Source organism: Pygocentrus nattereri, chromosome 2 (assembly GCF_015220715.1).
Source record: "Pygocentrus nattereri isolate fPygNat1 chromosome 2, fPygNat1.pri, whole genome shotgun sequence".
Classification (NCBI taxonomy): domain Eukaryota; kingdom Metazoa; phylum Chordata; class Actinopteri; order Characiformes; family Serrasalmidae; genus Pygocentrus; species Pygocentrus nattereri.
The window spans coordinates 23855440-23869505 of record NC_051212.1 but is presented as its reverse complement, the minus strand read 5'-3'; the positions used below and the strand labels follow the sequence as shown (position 1 = coordinate 23869505).

At 40.2% G+C, this 14066-nt stretch overlaps 1 protein-coding gene across 1 annotated transcript; it reads right to left on the bottom strand.

Moving 5' to 3' along the window:
- Nucleotides 1–928: 928 nt before the first annotated feature.
- On the bottom strand, nt 929–12173 carry pcolceb (procollagen C-endopeptidase enhancer b). Its single transcript, XM_017699637.2, has 9 exons — nt 11800–12173; nt 8058–8166; nt 6371–6629; nt 6063–6187; nt 5391–5527; nt 3032–3645; nt 2410–2490; nt 1680–1850; nt 929–1542 (listed from the first exon to the last, which is right to left on the bottom strand). Exons 1-9 carry the CDS (start codon nt 11886–11888, stop codon nt 1412–1414), a joined length of 1716 nt encoding a protein of 571 aa, XP_017555126.1. The 5' UTR covers nt 11889–12173; the 3' UTR covers nt 929–1411.
- Nucleotides 12174–14066: the final 1893 nt, after the last annotated feature.

Sequence of the window (14066 nt, the reverse complement as noted above, 5' to 3'; positions counted from 1 at the left end):
AAGGGCAAGGCCAGTAATGCCAACAGATGACAGTCTAGATATAAGAAGATTATGGTTAACAGTGTCGAAAGCTGCTGGAGGTTCAGGATGTGAAGAATCAAGATGTTAAGAAATCCAGCATCTGTAGACAGCAGCAAGTCATTTACAACTTTTACAAGGGCAGACTCAGTACTGTGTAGGGTGAAACCAGACTGAAAAGGCTCATAGAGGTTACTGGAGGATAGAAAGTCATGCAGTCGAGAGGCTACAACAGTAGCTAAGAAAGGGAGAATGGAGACAGGTCTGTAGTTGGCCAGTGAGGATGGGTCCTCACTGCATAGATTAAGCATATGAGCTCTAAGAGGAGCAATAACAGAGGAAGCAGACTTAAGAATAGCCATAAGAGCAGAATCTAATTGAGGTGTACAAGTAGAGGATTTGGAAATAATCTCAGACACAGTGGAAGAGTTTACAGGGGAGAAAACAGAGAGACAATTATCAGGTGAGAGTGAAACAGAGGCTTGAGAAAGAGACGTGCCAGTTGCAACTGGGAAATGCAGATAGATCTTATTGGTTTTGTCCAAAAAATAACTCAAAAATGCTTGACACTGGGCAGAGGAGTTCAAGGTGAGGGTGAAAGAGGTTGAAGAGTTTATAAGATCAGAATGGAAAGAGGAGCGGCGGGGTTTAAGGTAGCTTTATATATGGAACCCTGCTCAGTGAAAAGTGTGAAATGAACTGAATAAACACTTTTCTTATACAGGCGCTCTAAACAGTTTACTGAAGAACCCTTGAAGAACCCTCTTTTTTAAGAGTGTATAGCTAAAGTAACCAGTGTACATAATTAAACATTAGTGTTTTCATATGAAGTGCAACTTCTTCAAGTTCCTTTTTTGCCCATTTTTAAAAACAACAAACGACATAAAGCAAAAGCATGTACTCTTTGAAATGTAGTTAAAATCCTTTAATCACAGAAATTTTATAATTTAAAAATAAAAATACAATGCTTTATATTTTGATGTCTGTGTAGCAGAAAAACACAACACAACAGTGTACTTTTATGTCAGTACATATTTTGAAAGGTGACTTTAAAGGTGAGCATAAACCCTGATTTTGCTTTGTAGGTCACATTAAGAACAGTTCACAATATTTGAATCAATGCAGTCGTACTGTTTTACCTTTCATGAACATTTTAGAAATATACAGACATCTTTTGTCTATGATATTCCTTTGAGACCTAAACTGCATATTGAGGTCAAGAATATTTAAAAGTGAAGACTCTTCATTCCACCAGGATGTCTGACAGTCTGTTAATAACTCTTATACTAGTGATTTATTTGTTAATAGTTGTAATATGACTGATTTTGACTGTTATACTTCAGGATGATTAATACTGGCTTCTAACCTGTTGTTTGGTGGAGTAAAGGTGAGGTCAGCATGGTTTCTTTGCGAGATTGGCCAGTGCCTTGCCATGCACTGCCTTATAAAGAAGGACAAAGCTGGACGGGTTCAGAATGCCACGCCCCTCTTCATTCACCTGGCCCATCAGCACATAGTTCATTCCTGAAACAATAAAGAATCAGATAGTGAGACTGGCACTGTACTACAAACCTAGCACAGTGTGAATATCAGTCTGAATATATATCAGTTGCATAAAACGTTTCTAAGCAAGCTGTTGCAATAAGATCAGTGCAGTGTACCTTTACGTAGAGCAGGACACTTTGCGCAGGGAGTAGATAGGGTGATGGATATGATGGGTCCTCTTTTGGTGGTTTTAAGTCGGCCTGTTTTATAGGCTTTGATAATGGACACGTCCACATCAACACCGCCACCGGAGCGTGGGGTCAGCGAAGTGATCTTACCTGTCACCACTGAGAGAGGAAAAAGAGTTTGGGGTGTGAGAGCATGACATGATGATAATGCCTTTACTGTGTATATAGAATCTGGTAAAAATGTAGAACAATACATTTAGAAATTTAGAAGTATATAAACAGAAATCTTGCATATCTTCCACATACAACCAAAGGCAAAATCTCTTTGATATGTCATTGTAGAGTGTTACGCAAGTGTTTACAGACAGGCAGACAGATAATGCCATTACTAAGCATATAGAAATGAACCAAAGTTTAGAAATATGTACACAAAACTACAAAGTAATACACACCTGGCATATCTTTAAAGGTTGACCAAAGATCATTTCTAAGCATGCATTTGAAAAAAAGACTCTCCTTCTCCTGTAAAGTTACCTTGTGGAGATATGAGGCTTTATCTAGACAGTGACCATTTGTACAAATTATATTATCAGTATATTTAGTTAGTAACTAAAGGTCAGCATTCTCTCTCTGTTGGAAAGTCTAGACTGGGAGGTTTGAAAGTGACACTAACAGTGAGAAGTGACGAAAGTGAAAAGTCTATAAGGAGCAGTTTTACCAAAGTTGCTGGGGCAGAAGCTGGTCAGAAGCGTGCCAGTCCGCTTGCATGGCTGTGCACACTGTGGATCTCCTACTGGTGCTGAGGAGAACAGAGATGAATGAGCTTATCACACACGTCTCTTCAGACTGGGCATGTATATACAGTAAAATCTATTTCATGAATGCCAGAAAAACAGTTCTGTAACTTATACGTGCACAAAATGATTCTGTCGCGATGCCATCTTACAACTTCATAACTTTCAACTAATTAGTTGGATGTTGTAAAATATACAAAATATACTATATGTAAAATATACTTCTTGATGTTCCCTAAAAAAGTGAAATATCAAATCTTGAAATATCTTCTGGTGTGTAGTGTTTACGTCCACACTGAATAAGTTATTATAGAATAAAATAACATTGAGATTCCAAACCCTTTTTAGATCTAATTTCTCATCTCATCAATTTAGTTATTATACGTTTACTTTAATGTACCATGTTAAATATGTGTTAGCAATCATGCATATTTGTCTGGTTAATGTCATACATGTGCATGTTTGCCAAGACGTACTCCTCACATGTGGACCATGGTGAAATAAAACTGATTCTAAAGAAAACCGCCATAGCGCAGATCTACTCACTTCTCTTGGTTCCTGTTGCACCTGTGGTCTTTGGTTTGGGTGTTGTTTTCACTCCAGGCTTGGCTTTAGCTGCAGGTGTTGGCTTTGTTGGCTTAGAAAGTGGTTTAGCTGTGGACTTAACCCCAGGCTTTGGCACTGGTTTAACCTTAGGCTTTGATGTTGGTTTAGTCTTAGGCTTCAGTGTTGGTTTTACTGCAGGTTTTGGTGTGACCCTAGCTGCAGGCCTCTGTGCAGGTCTGGGCTTGGGTTTGGGTGTGGGTCTTGCTGGTTTAGGCTTACTTGTAGACCTGACCCCTGGCTTAGGAGGAGTTGGTCTTGAGGGCTTAGGCTTTGGTGTCCTAGACGGAGGTTTTGGCGTCACTTTAGGTTTAACAACCAACTTAGGCTTGGGTGTTGTTCTGGGTTTGGACGTAGGTCTAGCAGGTCCAGGTGGTTTAGCAGCGGGGATAACAGGTAGAGGGTCAACTCTTGCTCCAGGTACTGTATCCAGGTCTGCTGTGGGGGTCCGGGAGCCTCGGGCGATGCTGGAGTAGTGCAACATGAAGCCTGAGCCTGTCACACTCAGGTCAGACACAAACTGCACCAATAACTCATTCCCATTGCTGACGACCACTCTGTGGCAAAGAGAAAGTACGATAAAATGCTTGTATTGTTGGTAACACTGCTTTCATTCAGACTGTGTTCTATACATCTTTAGCACTTACTTAAACACAACATCATAATACTTTAGCATAGTTCCTTTCACAGCCATATTTAGCAGAAATGGTGTACACATATAGAAAAAAGTGCATAACTGCACACAAAGTGATTATTAGTGATACTCTTTTTGATCCAGGTACCCCTTCTTTTAGTATTGAATATGCTGCACTGTGTTTTTAAACAACTCAGAATAATGTTTTATATTTTACTATTATTTTTCAACTAAGGAAAAGGAAAAAACCTGCAAAGGTTTAGAATAAAACAGATGTTAATGAACTAATACTACATATTAAAACACTCAGCTTCAACTTCATTAAAATGTCTTGCTTATAATATTTAGAATTATTATCTTTTCCAGTTTTTTGTTAAAAAACTAATACCATATTTGGCATTATTATCAAAGTAGTGCTTTGGTAAGTTGTTTCTTCAGTTCTGCATTTTTGCAAAGAAAAACAGAAAGACCTAAACACATCTGAATTTCATGTTAAGCTACGCCATTCGTACAAAAATGTATTGAAAATATGCCATAATATATTCTAGGTATAGTGGGTCCAAAAGTTTGAGAGCATATTGAAAATTTTGGGATTTTTCTGTACCTGGAAATAAACAGAATTTTTAAGAAAAAAAAATAATAAATAAAAGAGAAGTTATACGCTGTAACATTTCATGGTCACTATTAATTTGTGACAAACATGTTAAGGTAACTGTGCTTAAAGCAGAAGAACATAGAATTTTTGATCAAATTTTGAAGTTAAATTTCTCTCTATCTGTTATGCATATATATATATATATATATAAAATACACACCACTAATGCACAATTTCCAATGTACTGTTATGCACAGTAATATAGTTATGAAGTAAAAGGCTATGATATGTATCATTTTTACACATTTCCATGTATGCAACTTGTGAGTCTGAGGTAGATAAATGAGATGCAGGGTACAGAGGGGATAAAATACTGATATGTACATATCCAGATTATGCATGATATGAATAGATGTTCAAGATGACCTTCTATTTGTGTTGTAAGTGGTTAAGTCAACACATTGACAGGCACATAATGACAAAGTCTTGTTTATTTATTTATAATTTTCTAATTTTGTAGTAGCATTTGTTTTTGAACAAGTAAATGTTTACTGCCCAGATAAAGAACTTTACATATAATTTGATGGTGTAGAACATTTAAAACAGTATTGTAAGTAGAATGCAAGTCATGTACCACCGGAACACGTAGGCACAGTGGTAAGCTTTCAGTCTTTTTTTGTGTGTGTGTATAGTGTATGGTTTAAAAAAAACTAGGCTTGGGAAAAACGTCCACAAAGTTTTCAAAATCTTCCCACCACACTGCTGACCCAACGCAAACAAAAACTTTCTTTTCTTCTTATGGGGCATCAGTACATACCAAATTCTCAGAGAGAGTAGCATGCTCTTACACATGTCCAGACATGCTGCTCTAAAAATGCCTTTAACCCCTTAAAATCCCAGGCTTATTACATGTTAAAGCTTATTCAGCAACTACAAGGACTTCTATGCAAACTGGTGGAGCTGTTCTCAGGTTACAGAAGTGTGTACTAAAACTTTGGGCCCACCAGTGAGCCCTGGCCATGTAAAGGGTGAAAAAAGGGTAAAAAAAGGGTTAAAATTGAAGAATGACTCACCCTGGCACTGTCTCTCCACAGAACTTGCCTATACGTCGAGAATCGTCCGACTCCCCTCCGTTAAACAGCGCAACATAGTCATAGCGACAGTATATATCTGCCTCAATGTCCAGCTTTTCAAACTTCACCTCAATCACCTGCATGAATAATTACATGCATTTAAACACAAACAAACACATGCAGGTTCACGTATAGTGTTTGTCTTATTGCATATAGCTGTGCTATGTAGTTATGTAACTGTATGTACAGCATTGAGTTACTATGAAGGGAAAAGGCGTAGCAGCTACAGGCATAAAGAGTCTTTCATACAACGTTTCATTTAACTCTCCTGCCCTCTATCTCTCTCTCTCTCACTCCTGCTCCATAAACACACCCTTTCAATGGGGTCTCTCAGTCTTAGGCAATGTACACATACATATATACACACACACACACACACACACACACACACACACACACACACACACACACGTACATATGAACAACCACATACACACTCACACAAACCAATAAACCAGTTCAAATGTTCTCTTGTCAAAGCAAATCTAATCTAACAAATGATGTTAAAGCCAACAAAGAAGAGCATAAATCTAATTCACACAGCCAAACTGGAGAACCAAGAAAGAGCAGACACGAGAGAAAGAGGCGTGAAGTGAGGCTCAGCATGCTGACCATGTTGGTTGCCACGGTGATGTGCCAAGAGCAGCTGATGCCTGCTGGGTAATGAGAGTCCGGCCAGTTCGGAGTCTTCACGGAACCCTCAGGCTTAGTTAATCTGCCTCCACAGAACTGATTCTCTACAGATAGAGAGAGAGAGAGAGAGAGAGAGAGAGAGAGAGAGAGAGAGAGAGAGAGAGAGAGAGAGAGAGAGAGGAAAGAGCAAGAGAGAGAAACACAGAGAGTTTTGGTGTGAGAAAGATTAAAAACACTGGTTGTATTGATGATATAAAATCAACAGTGCAGCCAACGAAATGTCCAACCATCCACGTGTGGTTTTCCTCCACTGAAGAAGGCCAGGAATCCTCTTCCTCCTCTGCTGGAGTCAGACACCATCTCCACCATCATGGTGTTGGAGGTGGAGATGAGCGCTCCCGGCCGGAACGTTCCACAGAAGCGGCCCAGCTTCTGCACTGTGTATGAGTGACCGTTATACACATCCACGTAGTCATAGCGACAGGTGGGGTCAGCCTCAAGGTCAAAGATCCTGAACTGGACCATGACCACTTGACCTTCTGGGACCTACAAAAAACAGATTTATTTTCTTTTTTCAAGATTGAGATAAATGGTTTTGGTGATTTTTGGGAAACGCAGCGTTCTAAAGTCAGAAATTGCACCCATGAGCTTCCATGGAGCACAAAACAAGTCTGCAGCATTGCTTTTAGTTTGGGCACCCCTGCTTTAGAAACTCTAACATACTGCTAATGCAGCAGGTCAGTACACTCCCTCTGTAATACTTTTCCCATCTTAAGTTAAGAAAGTACTATTTTAGAACTATTTAAAAGATTTTAGAAATAATTTAATAACTCTACTTAAAAAAATTACAATTGTCTAAATATTATGGGTAGTGGTTCTGGTCAGTTCTGGTCACTCCTGAGTAACACTGCTCTGCATATTTTAGAATTTCCTGCTCCCAGCCCTTTCTGAGGTGAAGTGAATGCAAAAACACTACAACATGCAGAGAGTAATGACACTTCAGGATCATGACTGAGAACCACTGCTTTATAGCTTTGCTTTGCCTTTCTCTCTCAGGCCGAGGAACTCAGGAAACTGACGCTACCACTGCCAAAATACTAACTAGCAAGCCAATAGCTAAATAACACACACACACACACACACATCTTCTAAGCCGCTTCTCCTTCTGTGTCACGGGGGGTGCTGGAGCCTATCCCAGCCGCCATCAGGCGGAAGGCAGGATACACCCTGGACAGGTCTAGCTAAATAACATTTTGCTTAAAATGTCAATGAATATGTTAAAATACTTATGCATAAATCACACAATTACTCAAAGACATCATGTCTTTGAGTGGTTTTATACTTGCAGTCACACAAGACCATTTAACATCTGACACTGGGTGCAGTTTTGTGTCCAGTGGAACCCTAGGGGAGAGTATTTTTAGCTTACTTTAGAAGCACGCATTTAACCAAAAAGAAAGAAAGAAACCTTCCAAAATCACTTTTAAAACTCTTACGAATGGTAAAAGAACCGTAAGGATGTTGTGTTTTGAATGAATTTCTTAGCTCTGAGAGGTGCAACATCAGCATCACAGACACAGGAAAATGTCTACATGCATTAAAAAAAGTTATCACTATATTGATTATGAGAATGCAGAAGAACAGAGTTGGTACCCAACTTCTTGCTGCCTGGATCTGTCCAACCAACAGAGCATCTGATATAATTTAATCAAGGACTGATTATCTGAAGCAGGTATTGGATGGTGACTAAATAGGGGACTAGTAGGAGGAGAGGTCTGGAAATGGTTAGGCTATTTGTATTTATTCTAATATTAGTGTTTTTGAACCAGTAAAGGCTTGGTGCCCAGATAAACAGCTCTGCCTATAATTCAGAAGACTTGTCCACAGTTCTGTATATGTGTAATTTCTACAGCTGTGATAAATGTGTTATTACAGAGATAAGAGGGAAAGAGAGACGAGAGAGGAGGGACTCACAGTGATGTACCAGGTGCATTTAGAGTTGGGTTTGTAGTGAGTGGGAAAATCTTCACTAGCCACAAAACCTGAGTCTGTTACTAAATGACCCCCACACAGGAAGACAGGCCTAGAGAGAGAGAGAGAGAGAGAGAGAGAGAGAGAGAGAGAGAGAGATGGGATCATTTACTATGTTTAGAGAAAAAAAATCTCTGCACGTGGCAGCAGTGTTGGCAGCAGTGTTGGCACCAGCAGTGGCAATCTAGGAAGGTGGACCTACACACAAACACGCACAAGCACAGTCACGCAGACGGCTAACTCTGACAGGCATGATGTGAACTCAGTTATTTCACGGAGGAGCGCATTACCAAACCAGGAAGAGCGTTTCCAAAAGAAAAGTTGTAAAATCAGCGCCGCTATGGCAAATTAGCAGCCAGCAAATTCTGGAGTAGCGAGCCAACATAGTAACTTAATCCCTGAACACCAGGGGGTTTTTCGCATAAGGACTAAATCTATTTAGTAACATTTAAATGGTACCATATGCTCTGTTTATTATATAAGTAATAGGGTAACCAGCTCAGAAAATGTTTGTGCATGATAAATTCATTACTCGTACATTTCATTTGCTGGTAATGATTATGCTTGGTTCTTTCGCATGGACTTTTATTGTAAAGGGTGGCGCTAGGCACTGGAGGGATATGCGTTGCTGCTAGAGCCAGCTAACAGTAAGAGCCGGGCGCTAACCCGAGAAAGTGCTTTAGAGTTAAGTCGAGCAAAGCTGAGTTATGGGCCAGAACCTCGAGACTTTCCTTTTTTTCTGAGAACCCCCCACATCACAATATCATCTCTGTCTAAAGATAAACGAGTATGTCCAATTTGGTAACTTTACAAGCGAGGGCCCAAAACGTTTGTTACTTTCAGTGTAAGAGATTTTATTCCATACAAACTTGTAACATTTCTATTGGTCCATTCTTCATGACACTTTCACACAATGTAAAGGACGCCCGCTGAGCTCAAATGATGTACAAAAAATACACTTAAAGGAATTTATTTATTTATAACAGTGCCGATATTTAGAGCACATTTGGAACAGATTCCTCCAAAATGTGAGACAGATGCACAAGTCCGAGACAACACCGATGCTAAGCCTGTCGCTCATGAGTGTGTCCCCTACATTAGCCCTCCGGGGTCAGGCATCTCGTAACCCAACGTGGGGAGAACGGGGCTAAATGTTAGTGGCAGTGTTCCCTTACCAGAGTGGACAGAACTGAATGTGAAATGTCTAAATCAATCCAACGCCTCATTAAGGCACAACTCAAAGCGGATGATGATGGTGCGCTCATCAACACCAGCCACGTTTACACGCAGCCTGAGAATCCGTTAATAATCCGACTAACAGCTCGATCGCAATAGAATACGTCCATGTAAACACCTCAATCGGAATAGACTAATCCGATTGAGGCCCATACAATTTCTATCCGATTGAACGAGGTGGGTAAACCTCTAAATAATCCGTTAAATAGAAGAATAATATCCGTGTAAACGCCTGAATCCGATTACACTCCGATCTGAACGTGTAATAACGTTCTGCGCATGCGCGACGCGTCATGGCGAAATGTTAATACCTTTGTACCTTGTGGCGGAGCTGAAGCTGAAGCTGGTCTGCAGAGGAGACGAGGTTTATACTGTGAGCTTTAAAAGACGGCGGTGGGACGGACGGCCAGCTTATGTGTCTCAGAGCACGACGTCTTCCTTTATAAGTGCATGTGAAGGACGTTTTTCTGAGCCTGACGTCAGTTTAAAGCCATTAAAAACACAAGCGCGCCACCTGGAAACTCATCTCGCGCCGACTGGATCTCACGTGCTGTTCGCTGTCATGGTAACGTTCACCCTCAGCGCTGCTCCACGCATGCGCGTCATTCTGCATCCGATTACTTGTAGTCGGCATGTAAACGAAGATTTTGGTCAGATTGTTGAGCAGAGTGAGCAGATAAACCCCTCAGTCTGAATCTGTAATCCGATTCTGTTCAATCGGATTGGCAAAAATCTTTGCATGTAAACACAGACACTGTCCGACAGGCAACCAGCACACCGTTAATCTACGGATTAACATAGTTAGCATGGCTGAAACGTCCCACCAGAAACTCCAGTTCAGCATGGAGACGTGTGCCGTTTGTAGAGAAGACGTTACTTGTGGTAAAAATAAACATTTAATAAACATTAAAACAGTTCTTAATATTTACATTTTGCTGGCTAGCTTCTTTTTCTTGTGTTATTGATTGTACTTTGGATGTTAAAAGAGTATGGAAGAGGAATTTGGGATTAAGTTTTAGAAGGATTTCACTTTTATTCTGGGCCCACAAGACTAGTGCAGTGCTGAGGAGACAGTTCATTTCAAATATCCCTCAAAAGAGCTCAATTACTGAGAGATACCTGGCTCATCACATGGATTTATCAGTCTGCTCATGCTCTAGCAGAAACGTCAGTGTTCGCAACAAAAAGCCATTTGTTAATTTCCTCTTTAGAGCCCGTTCACTGATTTCCTACATGCTATGCACTGATTTGAAAGTAGTAAATAAACAAGCATTGGTAGTGTGGTTTATGTAAGAATTTTCTCCTAAAAATGTAAAAAGTAACTGTATTCTGAACACTGCCTTTTAAAAACATGATGTGGACTAAATACAGATACTTCAGTTATGTATTCTAAAGACGTATTTCCAACACTGTCTCAACACTGTCAACAGAGGAAACCTCAAACAGATCCCACATATACATTACTCTTTTACTCTGAGCACTTTCATTTAAGTGAGTGATGTACTTGTTTCCATGTAATGAATTTTAAGGCATTTTTCTTGAAATAAAACACACACTGAGGAGTTATTTGCTAAACTGCCAATTAGGGCCCTCATAAAATCTTCACTGAGTGGACTCACACACACACACACACACACACACACACACACGCACACACACACACATACGTCCATCATACACTCCCTCATCCATAAATACTTCAAAAGATATAAAACAGCTCAGTTTCAGATCTACATCAAACGCGCTCTGAGGTTCATGGTAAATCAAAAGCGGCGCTGTTATCAAACAGACTCTGCTATTTAAGGACTTTCACACATTCAGCTTTAACTGCACCGAGACTCAGACGTGGTGCTTTGGCTGGAACGTAACCCCATTTAACCACAAACATGCTGCTTGGCATAAGCATCGCGACGCGGCCTAGAGCTCCATTGTGAACTCCACTGTTTTTCCTAATTTATGCGTTACAAATGGGTCTTCCGTTGGAGGAGTTTTTTAAGGAACACAAGTCAGTGAGAACTGCCAGCTGTTGTGTTTTTCTTTTTTAAATTTTGAGAGAAATTGTCTGTTCTCAGTTGCAGTTCACCTTTCAGAAGATATATTTTGAGGAGATTAGATATAAGACAGTCCACTTGCATGAAGAAGAGGAAAGCCAAAGACAGATAAATGGAAAAACAGGAGTTTCCAAAAGTGTTCAAAAAATGATTGAAGGTTCTAGAGAAAACCATGAAAGATCTGGTAGACCACCAAAACTGTCACCATCTGCCATACAGCACTTAAAGCTTTCATCTTTGAGAAAGAGAAGATAATCAACAGTTGTAACAGTTATACAGTGAGCACCCAGTCCAACACACACACACACACACACACACACACACACATACATAAACAGGGTGGCATGAATACCTGCTAGTGCATGCCTGCATGCATTTGCACCCACACATACTCTTACCTGCTGAAGTTGGTCTGGCTTTGTCCCTGAACCCATCGCAACCCCAAAAACAACAGGCCCACACACCACACACTCACACCACCCCTCATCCTTCCTTTCAGAGAGGAACAGACAGGGACAGAGGGACAGAACACGGCAGAGAGGAGAAAGCTTCAGGGACGTGGAGGAGGAGAGGAGGAGACTTCATAAATGCAGGATTGAGATGAGGAAAGTGAGAGAGAGAGGGGGAGAGAGGAGGAAAAGAGTGAAGGAAAAAGAGGAGTGGAAATGTAGGAATGGCTCCCAGATGGCACTGGATAGAGGGATAAAGAAAAAAAACAATTAAATCAAAACACCCAAACATGCATCTGATCCAAGCCTGTTTATTGTGTCTGGCTTTTCCGCAGGCTTGTATATAAGTATGATTTGTGGGGAAAGCTGTATGTTTGGACTGTGAGCTTTGTGTCTCTCTGTGTTTGTTAAATGGTCAAGGATCCAGTAATCAAACAGCGGTAGTGAATGCTGATGTTTGTATGTGGGAGTGAAAGTCCACACTGCAGGAGTAAGTGCTTAACTCTTTTCCTATTGGCTCCCTGCCCTTCTCTCTCTCTCTCTCTCTCTCTCTGAATAGAGCCACTCTGAACCCACACCATACCTTTAACAGGAAGGCTTTCAACCTGTAAATGCATTTTAATGGTTACCTCTACTACAGTGGAAGCCCTGTGTTTAAAATATGGTTTCTTTTCATTTTAGTCCTTTTAAATTTTGATCACTCTACACAAAAAGGGTTCTGTATAGCACTAAAAGGTTCTATGACTTGTAACAGCAGTAGCACCCTTTATGGTCCCGCAGAACTCTTTTTAAAAGGTTATTGACAGCATTGTATCATCGCTGTCGCAACAAAGCCTTGTATCACCAAAGTGGATTAAAAAAACTTTGTTTCAGTAGAAGATATTGGAGCAAGATTTCTTTTTCCAAGTAATTTTGGAGCTTTTTAAATGCTCCATTCGTCATGAAAAAAGGGCAGCAGCCATATTCAAATTCTGCAAATCAAAAATGGACAAACAAGGTTTTGTTCATTTTTGGTGCAGTAAAGGATCCTTAAACATACTTTAAAGGCCTATTTACGACAAGTCCATGGTCCACAGAAGGCAAAGCTGGGCAAGGCACTTTTATTTATATAGCACCTTACATGCTCTACTGTTATTCAAAGTGCTTTACAAACAAATGCAAAGTCATTTAAAGCCTGGATTTAAAAGTGTGGTGTCAGGGCTCCACTGATGCTCTCTGTCCAGAAACTTTTATAGGGCTCTATACAACAGGTTCCCCATTATGAAGACTATGTACAATGATGCTAATAATACTAATACTACTACTACTAATAATAATAATAATGATAATAATATATGCAATAAAGATTGTAATAAGTGTACATCATAACTTTGTGGAGGTGACTGTAGCAGGATTAAAATGGCAGACATTGGGCTTGTTTGAGATTAATTGTGCCTCGCCTTGGCTGTCTGTTAGAGTAGCCGGTTGCAACTGAGGAAGAAGTCGAGAAGAAAACAGTCAAGTAGTTCTTGTGGTGTTATGAGACATAACATTTCTTTGAAGAATATTAAAGGGGAATTTCACACGTGAAAAGACACTACACGCTATACACGCAGAGCTGAGGTTTGAGCTCTGTCGTCATCAGGCTCTTCCGGGTAGCCGAGTGGTGAGCAGAGCCTTGTTCTGAAAACCACAGCTGCCTCACTAAGGTGAGATTAAACTGGTGTAAAGATTTACCATCATGCAACACAATGAACCAGGCGAGGTTTGCACAGCTCCAACTTAAATCAAGCCTTTTCACTGTTTAAGAAAGGTTCTATGGAGCAATGTTATAGAAGAACCATTTTTGGATCCCTAAAATGTTTCAAAGTTTTGGTTCTATAAGTGATCATTTTTGTAAAGACGTGAGTGTGAAGAACCTTTTTCAAGTTCAGAGAACCTCCACTGAATGTAAAAGTTACATACCAATTTATGTCCCAGTCAAAACCCGTTTAGGAGCCTTCAGAATGCAGTTTCTGGATTGCAGAGGAAAATTTAACCAGCACACTGTTTCTTTTAGTTGCCATGGTTCTCTATAACTTTTACTAAAGGACCCTTAAACAACCCCGTTTTTTAAAGAGCATGTCAAGCACTATTCCACTCATCTTTTTTCTGCTTTGTTCCTGGTGCTGGGTAGAAGAGCACAAACCAAGGCCACTGGCACCAGCATCATGTGATTAAATCTGTCTTTATGACCC